This window comes from Myotis lucifugus, unplaced genomic scaffold, assembly GCF_000147115.1.
Source record: "Myotis lucifugus unplaced genomic scaffold, Myoluc2.0 scaffold_403, whole genome shotgun sequence".
In the NCBI taxonomy this organism is placed as follows: Eukaryota; Metazoa; Chordata; class Mammalia; order Chiroptera; family Vespertilionidae; genus Myotis; species Myotis lucifugus.
Window position 1 is genome coordinate 644,020 of NW_005871451.1, and position 17,143 is coordinate 661,162.

General features: G+C 38.7%; 1 protein-coding gene across 1 annotated transcript in view; it reads left to right on the forward strand.

The window, feature by feature from the left end:
- Positions 1-6: 6 nt before the first annotated feature.
- CUNH8orf37 (chromosome unknown C8orf37 homolog) overlaps positions 7-17,143 on the forward strand; it is a 27,491-nt gene continuing 10,354 nt past the window's right edge. Inside the window, exons 1-6 of the mRNA XM_023743607.1 lie at positions 7-24; positions 2,230-2,317; positions 5,341-5,405; positions 5,955-6,020; positions 10,816-10,911; positions 14,890-15,025. Of these exons, the coding sequence (XP_023599375.1) occupies positions 10,877-10,911; positions 14,890-15,025 (171 nt within the window). The 5' untranslated portion in view covers positions 7-24; positions 2,230-2,317; positions 5,341-5,405; positions 5,955-6,020; positions 10,816-10,876. The remainder of the gene's footprint in view (positions 25-2,229; positions 2,318-5,340; positions 5,406-5,954; positions 6,021-10,815; positions 10,912-14,889; positions 15,026-17,143) is intronic.

A 17,143-nucleotide genomic window follows, 5' to 3' on the forward strand; every position in this document is an offset into this window, starting at 1 on the left:
GAGCCGAGGGAACGAAAAGCTCAGGTTACCCGGCGGGAGGGGAGGGGAGGGGTGGGCTCTTCTGGGAAAGCCGGCTCCCAGCCCCGAGGCCTCCCTGCCAGCTCTTCTCCCTGTTCGCGCCCACGGTTCCCGTCCCCACCCCTGGGGCCGCGCACTCGCCAGCTCCGGGTGCGAGGGGTTTCGGGCATCTCTCCCCGGGCCTGACTCCGCCCCCGGCGCGTCGCGGAGGGCGGGCCCCGCCTCTGCAGCCCGCGCCTCCCTAGACCGAGCCCGGGGTCCTCATGGAGGCGGGGAGGGAGGGGGGCCGCTCGGGGCCTGGGTGACCCCCGTGAGGTGCCCGCAGAGAGAATCTCAGCCTGTTGCCTCTGACCCCATTCCCCAAGCAGAGTAACCCTTGCAACAATGGTTGCAAAAAAAACCCCAAAACATTCCGTTCTGTTGTCTTCAGCTGATTTTTGTTTTTCTTTGGCTCGGAGAATTTGGGGAAAGATTTTAAGTCATTTGGGTTTTGATCCGAAAAACGACCGTTGGAATTTGTCGAACTTTTTCTTCTGTGTAATCACAATTGGAGGACTTCCTTCTTTGTCTCATGTCCTCCTCAACCCCAAAAAACAAAACAAAAAACAAACACAAATGCTGTGTCTGAATGAGATTGTCCTTCCGAGTGAGCCCCTGCAGCACCTCTCGCTAGACCCTGCTGGCGATGCTTGCGGAATTGCTCAGCTTTGGAACCACCCGAGAAGGGCGCTCTTGTCCGCTATGGCTGCATCTGTGGTTTGGTTTTGCTGTGCATGTGCGTGATTCCCACAAATATTTTGTGAGCGAATTTACCAGTCTTGCCTCTAATGACATACATTTGTTTACAAAAATTCACCCTCAGAAGATAAATACATTGAAAAGATTCTGAAGTTCAGACACAAGTTCTAAAAAGCAGTTGAGTACTAAGCAGCATTCTTTTAAAAAAGTAAGTGTGGGCCTTAACCGGTTTGGCTCAGTGGATAGAGCGTCGGCCTGCGGACTGAAAGGTCCCAGGTTCGATTCCGGTCAAGGGCATGTACCTGGGTTGAGGGCACATCCCCAGTAGATGTGCAGGAGGCAGCTGATCGATGTTTCTAACTCTCTATCTCTCTCCCTTCCTCTCTGTAAAAAATCAATAAAATATATTTTTTTAAAAAAGTAAGTGTAGTGCCAACAAAATTGACCACTTTGAATGGGCTAGCGTTCATTTGATTGGATGCTTATGCAGGCATCACTCATCATTTGCACATTATCATACACGTGCTGGAGATCCTTTTGTGCTCATTCCCAGCACCTCTACCATCCCAGTCCCACAGCAATATCACCTTGCGATTTCTTTTATTCTTTTTATTCGTTCCTGTAGGGAATGGGGAGAATTTATCAAAGAGCCTTCCCGTGCCTGTTTGTCTTAGGAGAACTAGGTGCAGAGTGGTAGGATGTCTGGCATCAGGCCGCTTAACATCAGGGCCGATAAGGTGGGTGCTCTCCAAACACAGGTCCTTTTGGACTACAGTCCATCCGTAAGGCTTCCAGCACCCTATCTCACCTTACTACACCAGATTTTTCCGTAATACATTTATAAAAGCTGTAGCAAACCAGTACAGTTTTCATGTGTTCAGACTTTTCACTTGACAGTGTAGTTGTAAGGGTTAATTATGCAACAGCAGCAAAGGCCCTCAACCTAATACCAAATACACTCCCTACTGGATACATAATGTCAAACATTAAAAAATCTTCCTGAGCCAACATTGATACTTAAAAGTTAGGAACTGATTTATATTATGAATTTATGAACAGGAGACTACCTGTCCCTTGTATAGTGAAGTAGCCTGTATCTTTTCCTTATAAGAGTTAAAATACTGAAGTTGTCCCTTTAAATGATAGCTCTGCAAATAATAAAATAAATGACCATGAGACATCTGGATACCAGGAACAACTGCTCTTTAAATAAGTAGTCGATGTTTAAAAGTACATGCCCAGCTTTTTCTTGAATAAAATGTATCGCTTTAAATGTCTTATATTAAGTATGTAAACTTGTAACTGACAACTTACATTTTTGTCAACAAACTTAGGTTGTGTCCATAGCAGGAAAAAAATTGTCTCATTTATCCTTCTGTTATCAACTCTAATAATAGACTTTAAATAAAACTCTTCTGTAACTGGCTGACTTTATGTGCTCTTAAGCTTCAGCTGTTTTGTTTTATTTTTCAGATCAACAGAAAGATTTAAAAAAGAAGATGATCTTGACAGTCTTATTAATGAAATATTTGAAGATCCCAACTTTGATAAAAAATCCTTTGTAAGTCAAGTGTTATAAATATGCAATAATTGTTTTCATTTTTAAGATGTTTAAAATAGTCTGAAAACTTACAGAATGCACAAGTATCTATAGTTCTTTGCATTCTGAGAAATACTATCATCTAAATAAATTATTCCACATAGAGTTGTAGAAGAAATAAAATATTAGAAACTCTGTGTGTTTTTTGCTATTCATTTTCAGCAAGAATGCGAAATTAGAAAAGCTGCCATAACAAAAGTCAACTCATAGTTGAAGTTGGTTACCTGTATTTAATTATAGACTCTATAACAACACTTTTCTGAAAGACCGAAAACAAACAGCTTTCATACAGGAATGTGCTTAGCATCTCAGATGCAATGCCATTGCTGTGATCCCATAACCCATGCCTACATTGTTAATATTTTAAATATTTACCAGTAAATGCTGTGTATCCACATTAACTCTATGAAAAGCTTATAAAATAATATAACAGCCACCTATATACTGCTCATACTGAACATATATTAATGTTTTGCCATATTTGCTTTGCTTTAATGTTTTAAATAAAAATTATAAGTATAGTTTAAAAACTCCAAATCCTACTTATTGCCTTCCTACCCAGAGGTAACCACTAACCTTTCTATCCATACTTGTATACTTTTATTACATAGGTATTAACCATAAGTCATTTTCATTGCTAAATAATACCTTGTTAAGTAATTCTACCACAGTTTATCCACTTCCCTGGTAATGGACATTTAAATTATGCCCAATTATTGCTCTTACAAACAATGCCTCTTCAGATATCTTGGCATTCTTCTTTTACTCACATACAGGAGTTTCTCTAGGATGTATAAACTTGAAGAGGAAATGCTAGGTTATAAGGTGTGCTCATTTTCCATTTTTTTACCCATTGCCAAAGTGTTTTCCAAAGTGCTGTATCAGTTATATTCTTCTTACCAGTAGAGTATGAGCATTTATATACTTTAATTTTTACCATTTTGGTAGTTATAAAATATATTTGTTAGATTTTAAATAAAGAGACCAAATGAAAGTCTAAGTTACAAGGACCACAAAGAAAAATAAATCTAAAAAGATAAATATAATACCAAAGTTTTTTAAGGGTAGGGAAAACTAAAGCAAGACAGTGGACTGAAAACCGCTAGGCAGAGCTGGTGTTAAGGATATGGACATGGGCCAATTATGTTTTTGTCAACCAGACGAATAAAATGACTAGTATAGACCTTATCTTTATTTCTCTAAATTTAACATTTTCAATTAATCCAAAGTAATAACTAAGCTGATGGCCTCATTGATTTACATGTCAACCCAATAGCAATGGTGTTGAATACTCTGTGAACAAGAATGCATTATAAATGCCAAATAGCTATGCTGATTTAATCAATAGTAGAAAAAATAAACTACATGATGTTCTTGTGATTCATTGATCACCTGAGGAATTAATGATTAAGTACTTTCAGAGTGCATACTGTATGTGAGACACTATTTCTTCAGTTCAGGGCATTTCAAAAGCAGAAGGAAATATGTCTCCGGCTTGGCTTTAAGATACACAAATCTGAGCCCTGGCCAGTGGTTCAGTGGTTAGAGCATCGCCTCAGGCACCAAAATGTTGCAGTTCAATCCCCGGTCCCAGTTGGAGCGCATGCAGGAGGTAACCAAGCAATGTGTCTAACATCGATGATTCTCTCTCTCTCCCTCCCTCCCTCCCTTCCACTTGCTCTAAAAATCAATGGAAAAATTATCCTTGGATGAGGATTAACAAAAAAAGATATACAAATTTGAAATAAAAGTAACTCTTGCAGTCATGAGGAAATAAATGTTTATGTACTTCTTCTGCATGCTCCTTTTTAAAGTTGTTATATCCAGGTTTCCAGCCTGCAAGGGAGAAAGAAACCCAAATAAACTTCTGAAGGGGAGCAGGTCTATGTAAAACATTGACTGGATAAGGAAAAGAAGCGTCTGAACGGCCCATCCATGCCCACCTCGTCCTCAGAGGCCAGATCAAGCTCCTGGTAGTACTGCGCCTTCCCCCGCTGCTTGCCCATTCTGCTGTTTCTGAACTGCTCTCAGGCCCACACAGAAGAGCCCAGAAACAACAGTAAACATGACAGTTTGCCAGCTCCAGGTCATAAGCAGGAGCCTGGATGGTACATGAAACCTTTGGAAAAGCAGAAGGAGACTCATGCACATTATTATTTTTGAGACGTGCGCCCCAACTTTTTCCAGTTCTGTTTAAAACATCAGATAGAAGAGTTAAAAGAAGTAGTAAAATAAAATATTTTTGCCTCCATTAAACTTCCTCACCTACTAGGTCAAATGAAGCCATGTTGCTACATAGTTTAAATTGCCTTTTCTCCATCTCACTTCCTCTTCTTGGCGGTGGGCTTCGTATGTGGGTTTATGTTGTTTGGTACTATACACCAGTTAACACTTAATAAATGCCTGCTAATGATGACGATGTTATGTCACCATATAGGAACTACTGTATGGTTGTGACTAGGTAGGTCCACATTCTCCTCAAGTGCCTATTGGTTCATACCTTTCCACTTGATCAAAATTAATATTCCTGAAGTTACCCAGGAGTTTCGTTAGTTTATTTTTAGTTCAGGTGAGTACTATTCACAGCCTTTAAAAATGAGTTTGAGGGGTTTTTTTTCCCTCAATTGAATTTTTCCAGGATGAGGTTTTAAATAGAAGGTCCTTCATATTAAATCATTGAACTTTAGTATTAATTGAAGAATTATAAAGTGACTCTAAATCTTAGCATGCTAATAATGGCAGTATATCAATTTCCTAGACTAAAAGCAGAGTAATTTGCAAATTCCACAGGGAGGTCGACTTCCCTTTTGCCTTTAAGAAAAAGGTTTTGATCATTGTTTTTACTTCGGAAACTTTAAAATGATACAAATTTTTTATTTTAAGTCATTTTAAAAATATTCTTGTTATAAAATAAAGAATATTAGTTTTCATGTTACAATTATCTAAGTTACTCTTGGCCTTTTATTGTTTTGTTTTCTTAACAGAAATTAAAACCTAAATCTTCAGGTAACACATCTGTCAGTGCTCCCATTCAAGGCCGCGGTAAAAGGTAAGTTGAGATTGCTTCGGTAAGTTATACACACTAGTGAGCAAACACTATGAGCATAGTCTAGTCGATTTTATTACCTTAAACAACAGTGACATTGAACAACAAAGCACTGGTTGGCTTTCAGGAGAAAGACCAATAGCAATATCTTTCGTGTTCCTATGGTCTGTGACCCCTTAGTGGAAAGGAACTTGAATGAGAGATTATTGCTATTGTAAATAATTTTCTGCCATGTGAAAAAAAAAAAAAAAGTGTGAACACTTTCTCAAAATTAATGTTCTGTTATATTCTTCGGTATTTACTTTGTCCCTCACATTATTTGGCAAACACATTTCTCTGTGACTCATTTTAACTCTTTGAGTGTTCCTGACTATACAGGTTATAGCCAATAAAGCAGTGATCCCGGAATAAATACCTCTTCTTTAAAATGGTTGGCTTGCTCAGGAAAATATACAATTTGATTATAAGACTGTAGCGTTAACAAAGCCAAACTAACGTCTCATATTTCTTTCTTGTAATTTTCTTTTTCTCCCGCTTGTTGAACCTATCTAGTTGCAACCCCGTGTACCTCGGTGGAAGCACTGCTCCGTGTGGAATTGGAACAACTACTTCACAGAGGTGGGATGTCAGAAATATACTTTCTTACTAGGTTTTCCAATTTGAAACCCTGTTTTTAAAACACAGTTATCTTGGCATCGATCTGTTTCATAGTCAGAAGTATATTTCTTAGCCAGTCCAAGAGCGCTTTACTGAGATCTTGGTTATTTCTGGGTGATCGCCATTGAAAGCTGTGAGGGTGGGTTTCTGCTGCTCATGGTGGTGACGCCTTTCTCTGAGCCCCACGCGCAGGGCCTGGATCACGCGGTCCCCGCCTGGCTCCCACAGGACGGGCAGAGGAAGCGTCTGCCATTTTCCTTCTGGGCAGAGGAAGCCAGTTGGTAAGACGAGCGAAGCAGCGCAGCCCCGCCAAACAGCCACATGAGAAGCCACACGCCGTGAGCCTTGTCTAGATGAGGAGAGGGACTCTACACAAATATAACTCCAAAAATGGGTATTTAATTTTCACATGATGTGTAATGTGAAGGGAAAGTACAGAAGACTATAAGCATAGATCATTGGCACCCCAGTTACTATGAAGGGTTAGATTCCCAAAGTGGGCGCTACCGCCCCCTGGTGGGCGCTGCAGCGATCCAGGGGGGGCGGTGATGGCCACAGGTGCATTTGTTTTAACTTTTTTTGTATTACCTTTCTATTCTGAGTTCAATAAATAGTTTCATAATTTCAAACTTCAATGTTTCTAATTTACACCTTTCTTTACTATATTTTACGAAAAAGGTAGAAACATTAATACATATATCTTTCTGTTTAATTGCTATTAAAATTTTAAAAAAATTAATTTCCAGGGGGCGCTCAGTAATATTTTTTCTGGAAAGGGGGTGGTAGGCCAAATAAGTTTGGGAACCACTGGGTTAGAAAATTCTTCCCTAAGCAAGTAACATCGACTCAGCCTATGATATGAAAAACGAGTAGAAGTGAAGTGAAGAGAGGGGACCGTTGGGGCCAGAGAGTATGCCAGGTTAGATGCTCCCTGAGCTGGGAAGCGTGTGGGAGGAGCAGAGAGCAGCTGGGGAGCTGCAGCGCAGGGAGTTGGGGAAGAGTGGCTCCTGATGGGGCCGGAGAGGTAGTCGAGGGACATTTGATTGGTTGGCGGCCCTGTAATCCTCTGCAGATTTTAGGAAAAGTTGGTCATAGACACAGTAAAAGCTAGTGGTGGGTGGTTGGTTGGTTGTTTTTTAGCAGATGGAGTCACATAATCATATTTGTGTTTCTAAAGGAAGTTATTTTAGCTGCTGAATAGAAAATGGATGGGAAGTTGAGAGGCAAGACAGGAGAGGGCCCGTCAGCAGGCAGTATTTCACAGTGGTCCAGGAAAGAGATGATGGTAGCTGTGAGCTGAGTGGTGGCAGTGGCTGTAGGGGAAAGGTGTCACATTTGAGCTGTTTAGAATCTAGAATTGACAAAATTCAGTGAATTTAACGGCTAAGAGAGAACATTGTTAGGAATGACTCCCAAGTAATGTGCCTTGCCCAAGGTCACATAAAGTATTACAAAGCAAGGACTCAAATGTGTAATTGAGTCCTGCTCCATTGCTTTCTAGTAAACCAGTCTGTAGAAGGCCAGGCAATGTATCTAAGAGGGGAGAACCGTGGCTGATGTTGCTACTGCAGCTGCTGTTCTTCTCCATCTGTCCAGATGTCAAGAGTCCCTAGTCTACTGTGTAGATCTGACAGGATTTTACTGAAAACCACAGGGTCTGGGCAGAAGACTATATTGGGCTGTATTTGGAAAATCCCCACCATAAACATCTTCGAAATAATAAACATTCTATTGATTGGCTGGACAAAGGGGCAAAACTGTTGATGACACCTTCATATTCAATTGCCTCCACATTTTAGAAAAAGAAAAGTGACAATTTATCTTTCATTGGAATCATTACATTATTTTTTAATATATTTTTATTGATTTCAGAGAGGAAGGGAGAGGCAGAAAGAGCTAGAAACATCAGTGATGAAAGAGAATCATTGATTGGCTGCCTCCTACACACACACACACACACACACACACACACACACACACACACACACACACGATCCAGCCTGCAACCCCGGCATGTGCCCTGACTGGGAATCGAACCGTGAACTCCTGGTTCATAAGTTGACGCTCCACCACTGAGCCACGCTGGTCGGGCCATTACTTTATTTTCGGTGTGCTCTAGCTATACATGAATATAAGCACTGATTTACACGTCCAGGGCATAAGTGAAATTGAGTCTACTCTGCCTGTTTTTTATGTGTTTTATTTGTTTGATTTCTGGGTAGAGTTCTGGTTTAGGAGTAATACTCAATGATTTTAGAGTGTAAAGATTTGAGTTTTTACCCCGTTGATGGGGAAGGGAGAGAGAGTAGTAGCAGGAAGCGTGGTGGCATTAATAAGGTCTAGATAAGACTAAGGCGTTATTTTCAAGCCAAATCGAATTTTACTCCTAATTATTTTTTAAACTACTTGCAAGGCTGGATTATTGCATAGACTGGTACTAATTATGATCTAACAAAGTGAATCGTAGCAGCAGAATGATTTCTTAGCTGCAAGTGAGTTTTATTTTTCTCAAAGGACAGTGTTTGTAGGAAACTGTGGTAGTGTGAATAGATTTGAATAAACTACTAAATTTTAAATTAAATTAAAAAGCTGTATGTAACATTATGGTTGAGATTTTACACATACAAAACGTCAGGAAATTCAAAATTATAGTTCCCACAACAGCAATAATTCAGCCAAATTGCACATATGTATTAAAGCATTAAAGTTAACACTCTGTGCAATCATGTAATAAACTACATATGCATAAGAAAGCAAGTTATGGCAGCTTTGGGAACCATCATTTTGCATTTCCTGACTTTGTACGTTCAAAATCCAAGTTCAAATGTATACAAATATAATTGTGTTGAATTTCCATATGTACAAATACAACTTCGTAAATTGCTCACAGTTTAAAAGAAAATATGGACTTATGAAACTTGTGTAGATTTTAAATATTTAGTTACTGTTATGATTAAACATAATTTTAGACATAGAAAGCATTTATTCTCAAAGGAATCTTTAAGCCAAAAAAAATTGCAATTTTGAAGTTACTATATTTGAATTTTAAGGAAAATAAGTGAAAAATATTTGGGTTTTACTTTATTATTTTTTAATTACAGAAGGATTATATCCTTATTGAAAAAATAAAAACAAACTTGAAAAATGTATAAAGAGAAGGATAATAATCTCCTTTCCACCCATCATTCCTGAGACAGCCAATATGGGCTTGATAGTATATTACCGTTTACATTTTCTTCCATGTTCTTACCTTATAAATACCTGTTTAGGAATTTTTTGTTGTTGTTTTTACAAAAATGGGGTCATGCTATATATGTTACTGTGCACCTTGTTTTCGACATCTTTCTAGGTCAGTGAAAAATTAATTCTCTTTATCAGCTGTCTAATATTCCATAGTATAAATATACTGTATGTTATTCATTTCTTTCCCTTTTAGGTAGGTATCCAAGTGGTATCTTGTTTTTTGCCACTTCTACAATAGTAGAAATTCTTGAGATATATGCTTATATTGGTGCTTTAATTTATATGCAATAGCTTCCCCAAAATGGAATTGCTAGTGCAACAGTGAGGGATAATTTTAACTTTAAAATAATCCCAAAGGTTAAAGCAGTTCACATACCCACCAGAAATATCTGAGGGTGCTAATTTTTGCTAACTTAAATTGTTTAAAAATTTATTTTGTTGTTGCTTTAAATTTTAATTATTTGTTATATTTTACCTTTTGAACAAACAGGCACTGTTAGAAGCATTTTAACAATATTAACTCATTAGGTCCTCATTGTAATTCTAAAAGATGTCTAAAAATTATTAGTATCCCCATTTTACATATAGGGAAACAGTTACAGAGAGAAGTTGAGTTACTTGACTGTAGTTGCACAGCTAGAAAATAGTAGAATCAGTAGTTGAACCTAGGCAATTTGTATTCAGAGTCTACGCTCTTAACTACCATTCTACAATACCTGTATTAGTGAGATTGAATATATTTTTTTAATATATTTTATTGATTTTTTTACAGAGAGGAAGGGATGAATGCATTAATGCCAACCACTGGGGAAACAAACAAATAAGATACTGTCCCAGCACTTAAGTAGCTTAAGGGGGAGACATTCATTTCTACATAACATGGCAAATTCTGTGATAAAGGCATTCTTGAAAATTTTATTAGGAAAGGAAGCAACTTAAAGAAGTTAAGTGAAGACTTCCCTCAGGCACAATTTGAAAACCATTGAACTAAAAGATCTACACATCCATTTCCTTTCTTTTCTACCTGTACAGTATATATGTGTGCATAAATGTGTCAGCATATAAGATCTTAGTAAAATAGGTATATGTAGCCCTGACAGGTTTGGCTCAGTGGATGGAGCATCGGTCTGCAGACTAAAGGGTCCCGGGTTTGATTCCAGTCAAGGGCATGTACCTTGGTTGCGGGCACATCCCCAGTAGGGGGTATGCAAGAGGCAGCTGATAGATGTTTCTCTCTCATTGATGTTTCTAACTCTCTATCCCTCTCCCTTCCTCTCTGTAAAAAATCAATAAAATATATTTTTAAAAAAATAGGTATATGTAGAAATTAACCTGGAATTTTAGATATATAATTAGTCCTTTAGTATAAAAATTTACAATCAGTTTAATCTTTATTTTTTTGTTGTTTACTCAGTAGTTTGTAATATATGGTATATCCTATGAATAAATCACCATATTTTTATATTTAAACATACCAATAATCTTTAATGTACAGTTCTTTTTCTCTGAACAGATCATGTGACCATCTGCGTTGTACAGCGTGTGATTTCTGGGTTGTAAGCTATGATGACTATATGTGGGACAAATCATGCGATTATCTGTTTTTCAGGTAAGCTTCTAAAGAATTTCACTGTGAAAATGTACCAAGTATAACTTTATATTTCTATTTTGCTGTAATGTCTCTTGTGGACTTGGCCAGATTGTGTGGCCTCTACCTCTTCAACATTCCTCTCATCCATCTCCTTTTTTCCATCTGTCTGCTGTCAGCCTAGGTAAGACATGTTGCTTCTGGACAAGAATCTAGATATTGCCTTCTTGCCCAGCTGGTGTGGCTCAGTGATTGAGCATCAACCTAAGAACCAGGAGGTCACGGTTCGATTCCTAGTCAGGAAGGGAATTTAATATGCCCAGGTTTCAGGCTTGATCCCCAAGAAACAGCCAATCGGTGATTCTCTCTCATCATTGATATTTCTGTCTCTCTCACGCTCTCCCTTCCTCTCTGAAATCAATAAAAATATATATATTTTAAAAGAATATAGATATAGCCTTCTCACTCACTTTTCTGCCTACAGTATCTTCTTTCAGACCACCTTTTCCTTCCTGAGAATTAAAGCATAACTAAGAGTGTGCCATTCTCCTACCCAGAACCCTTGTGCTTACAGAATCATGTCCAAATTCCTTAGTATGGCACCCAAGGCCTCCAGGATCAAGCCCCTATCCATCACCCAGCTTTGTCTTTCCACCGTACACTTTCCTCCTTCACAAGATTTTAGCTACATCAAATTCCTCAGTACTCCATTCCCCATTACTTTGTGCAAGCTCTCCACCTCCTGGGACACCTTCCCATTTTATCTAAATGTTAGGTTGATACATGTCTGCCTCCCTCCTGTGGTCAGGATAGGCTTATTCATACTTTTGCAATTTATACATTTTTATACACTACTGACTACCTAATGTTTTTAAGATGTTATAAGTGATAAAAATAAACTATGCATTCACTTTAAATAAAAATTTAGAGTTAAAAATTAATAGCGCAGCCCTAACAGGTTTGGCTCAGTGGATAGAGTATCAGCCTGCGGACTCAAGGGTCCCAGGTTCGATTCAGGTCAAGGGCATGTACCTTGTTTGCGGGCACATCCCCAGTAGGGCATTTGCAGGAGGCAGCTGGTCGATGTTTCTCTCGCATCGATATTTCTAGCTCTCTATCCCTCTCCCTTCCTCTCTGTAAAAAAATCAATAAAATATATTTAAAAAAATTAATAGCACACATATCATTCATTAGTGTCTTCCCTGACCTGTGCCTAGACAAAAACTGTCTATTCGGATACAAGTAATCATAATACATTGTAGCACTCTCCAGTAGCAGAAAGAAAAGGGGGAGTTTTCCAGACCTCTTCCCACATCCATTCTCATGTAAATCCCTAGGAGTCTCCTCTAATGTAATAGTTTTCAAATTTTTTTCACATCAAGAACTGCTTTAAAAATCTTAGAAAATTTTGAATCTTCTCCACATATACACAAAAGTAAATTGAAATGTACAAATATCCAGAAAAAGTATAATTTAAGAGGTTTCACAGTCCTCAATCCAAATAAAGCCTAGTGACCTCCCAAAATCCCAGGTCAGGTTAGCCTACCTGTAATCCCATTATTGGAAAAGTTAACTTTTCATTTCAGGTCTGTTTTGCCTTTTCTGACTTTTCTAACTCCTCTGCTAGATACTACTTCTGGTTCATCTAAAGAGTGACTGATAATTCCCACATGTCACCAAGATGCACCAGTAATTTTTACAGAATAGAATGCATTTAATATCAAAACGGAGCACAGGCATTAAGTGAGCTTTTTGGTGATTAGTTGGTACTTGAGGAACTTGCAGTGTCTCAGTTAAGAACTCTAGATCTGTGGCAGCCTGGCTTTGCTTGCTTGTTTGTTTGTTTGTTTGTTTTGTTTGTTTTGTTAATGAGAAAGAGAAGTTTTATTTTTACACAGGGTCAGGCACAGGCACTGCCAATCATTGTCAGATGCAGGGGTGAGGGAGTGTGAGGTTTGGGGCATTAAAACGGAAGACCGTCTGGAGAGAGCTCAGAACCCTCCCGGGGAACATCCCAGCTCAAACCAGGAAAGCGAGCACGGGCTGTCTGGGAAAGGCTACATCCAGCGGGGCTTTTTGTTGGCTCTTTTGGATTCTGTTTTCTCTGACATCATTTGTCTCAGCATCAGATTCCAGGTCAGCAGCAGCCCCCAGAACTGTGGCCACAGCCAGAGCCCCCAGACTGCTAACCTCTACCTTTGTCACAGGAGTCAGAGCTCTGGCACTCCTAAGACCCCTAATTAAGGATTCGGTCACTTCCTGGCCTGTGGGGCTCAGTTGATTGGAGCATCGTCCTGTGCACCAAAAGGCCTCTGTTCGATTTTTGGTCAGGGGAACATACTCAGGTTGCAGGTTCGATCCCCGATCAGGTTGGTACAGTAGGCAACCAATTGATGTCTCTCTCTCACATCAATGTTTCCCTCTCTGTCTCCCTCCCTCACTCCCTCTCTTTTCCTCTCTCTCTAAAAATCAATTTTAAAAAACATTTTTTAAAAAATTCAATCAGGTATCAGATGTTAAATGTGTCAAAATATATTGCAGATTGAATAAAAACCATTTTTCTTCATTTAACTTTTTAGTATTCATTAAACACACGGTTTTGTGGATTTTTTTTCTTTCTGACAAAACTTAGATGATTCATTTCTTCCCCTGGCTCACTATAACCTTAGCTAAGACTTAGCTGGTCAAAGTCTCAGTTTCTTGAATCAGACAGTTGACCTGGAAAATCTCTCCGATTTTGTGAGGTTCTAACCTTCAGAATTGTGCCTGGATTTTGCACAGTCCCGGGACTGAATGTGGTGTCCACTGGCCACCAGAGGGCACTTCGCAGCCTGCCTTCTGCAGTGACCTCAGAAGAAAAGATGGGACTATCTCTCTTTTTTTTAATATTTGTGTTGTGTTTCATCATTTTACTTTCCATTTATCATTCTATTTTGAATGTTTATATTTTTCTTCTGCCATGGAATAGTTAGATAAATTCAGTACGTGGATTAACTTGAAAATCATAATTGACTTTCAATTAATTAAACACAAATTAACTTCTCTATTCTTTTTTTATAATTACATCAATCAGATGGTTATCATTTTCATGATGGTCCTGCCAATTGATTTAATTATTTTAACATTGTCACTTAATGTAGGTTAGGTATTATTTTATTGCTGACACTATAAGTAAATAACATATCATTAAAAAACTAAAGATATGTCAGTTCAACACATAGAATTAACAGGCACTTTTTCTCTAGTAATGAAAAATTTCTGTACTTAACCCATCAGAAGGGCATAATTTTTATGCCTCTTATATCCCCTCCATTTGCCATATTGCTGGCCTTTCTCTCTCCCCGCCCACCTTCCTCTCTCTCTAAAAACCAATTTAAAAATATATCCTCGGGTGAGGATTAAATAAAAAAATAATACAGCCTTTTCACATTCAGACAAATATATCCATGAGAGCAGTCTCTATTAATCATCATAATATTTAAGTAAAGGTATATAGCAGTAGCATGCCCTTTGGGAAAAGACAATAAATTTCATTTAGTGACCATACAAATTTTCGAAGACAGATAGACTTCAGAAGACAAATAGACTTTAGCATTTGGTGTAGTAAGTATCTGAGGTAGGAGATGAACCACCACCCTTTTCACTCTGTTCTCACTTGATCTGAGCCAAGAGTCAGAGAAGCGATGCACCGTATTATCATATCATGTCATCTCTGATAAAGCAAATCATAATTTTTCAGCTTTTTTTAGGTCATTATGTTCTAAATAGCCTTAATAAACAGGACTAGAGAAATGCCATGGAAAAGTGCTAGTTACTGAGGAAATGCCATCAGAAAGAACACAGAAGCATATCCGCTGTTATTTGTGTGAAGGGGGGAACCAAGGTTTGTTGAGTGTTCAGATGTTAATAACGATGGGAAAATAAAGCAACTAGAATTTGTTTTAAGTCATTACGCACTGGAAAAGCCATTGTTCTAAAACATTCATGTTTTACTAATAGGAACAACATGCCAGAATTCCACAAATTAAAAACAAAGTTGGTAAAGAAGAAAGGAGCACGGGCGTATGCCTGCCAGTGTAGCTGGAGAACTATTGTAGAGCTGACTGACCTGCAGACGGACCATCAGCTGCGTTGGGTTTGTGGTAAACACTAAGAATGCAGACTTTTGCCCTGGCCGGGTGGCTCAGTTGATTGGCGCATCATCCCATAACCCAAAAGGTTGCAAATTTGATTCCCAGGCAGGGCACTTAGGTTGTGGGTTGGGTTCGATCCTGGTCCGGGTGCGTACGGGAGGCATCCAATCAGTGTTTCTCCTCTCAATTGATGTCTCCTCTCTCTCTCTCTCTCCCTGCCCACCTTCCTCTCTCTCTAAAAACCAATTTAAAAAATATATCCTCGGGTGAGGATTAAATAAAAAAATAATACAGCCTTTTCACATGCAGACAAATATGTCCATGAGAGCAGTCTTTATTAATCATCATAATATTTAAGTAAAGGTACATAGCAGTAGCATGCCCTTTGGGAAAAGACAATACATTTCATTTAATGACTCTACAAATTTTTGAAGACAAATAGACTTCAGAAGATAAGGTGCTTTATTTAACGTTTTGGAATTACTCCTTTATGATATACTGGACATTTCATTTTGTAAGCAAAGTAACAAGTTATTCAAATTCTTTGCCAGCCTCTCTTCTACTTAACGCAAGTTTAATTAAGCAGTTTTATACCAACCTATAGCCATTTATTAGCAACTGCAGCATTACTGACGCTAATACACTTAGCGTAAATAGTCCTCATTCACCGCATTTAAATGGGGTAAAGCCGGCCAGTGCGGAGTCACTGAGGAGTATATGCATCCCCTCGTCCAGTCAGAGCTGTTGCTGCAAAGGATCAGATTTTAGATATGGCAGAAACCTTGTCAGCAGTGACTAATTGGAGGGTTTCCAGGAGTATAGGTATATTGTAAATGAATACACTACCTACAGCTGATCTTACCTCACCAACTCAAAGTGATATTATGTACAACAATGATAAGTATGCTTTTTAGGTTTTAGCTTCTTTCTCCTCCTTTTGTTTGTATATATATTAAAAGTTACTTGGCTTTTTATTTTCGCAAATACCCATTTATATGTTTTTTAAAATTTTGATGCACCTAAAATCCCAAGGAAAGATCCAAATATGGACAGGTCATTGTTGGTTTTTTCATTACTTTCTAGCTTTTCATTCCTAAAACTATAATCAAGTAAAACGCACAGCAAGTAAGATATTTTCTCAGGCAGCCTGTTGATTTTTCTGGTGGGATCATACTCATCTACTATTTATTAGATGAGTATGAAAAGGGAGATAGAGCATAGCCTATGACATTACTGAGACTTGGAGAACCTACAATAGCAGCACATCTAGGAAATCAGTTACCTCAAAATTACCAGCTCCCAGCCAAGAGCTTTCTAATCTGCCAAAACCTCTTTACTGCATGTGTCTAATATATAGTTCAATTGTTGACACAAGGCATGCGGAACAAGAGTAATTGAAACAAAGTTATGATCTTCTTAGTCTTGTGCTTAATCCAGCCACCCTACTTCAGCAAAAAAGAAAAGCCTTCTGGTCATTAAAAGCCTTCTCCTAGCCATGACACATTTGCACATGTGTAAAACTCAGTAAGTCTAGTATTGCAACCAATCAAATCTCCTGTTGGCAGAAACTCACATTTTTGTATTATGAATATGTTTATAGATCTTTTAATAAAAATGTTCTACTCTCTAAAACCTTATATCACTGTAATGTATCCAGAAACAGAGGGATTTGGATTGAAGTCACCTATTTCAAAAAAAAACAGCACAGCAATAAGATTCACACATTCAGAACCCCATGGAAATGGGCACATCTACACTAATAAAAGACACACATGCAAACTGACTGTACCTTTGCTATGCCTTAAGCCACGCCCACCAACCAATCAGAGTGACTATATGCAAATTAACCCAACCAAGATGGCGGCCGGCAGCCACTGAGCTGGAGCAAGCAGGAGGCTTGGTTGCCCCAATGATGGAGGAAGCCAAGCTTCCCGGCCGGCTCTGAGCTCTACTCAAAGCAACAAAATTTCAATTATAGAAGGTAAATAAATCCCAGAAAAAAAAAGAAGAAAAAAAGGAGAGGCTGGGAGCTTCCATCGCCAGGGAGGCTTGGCCAGCCTGAAAATGGCCTCAGCCCCTCACCCAGACTGCCAGGCACCCCAGTGGGGACCCCCCACCCT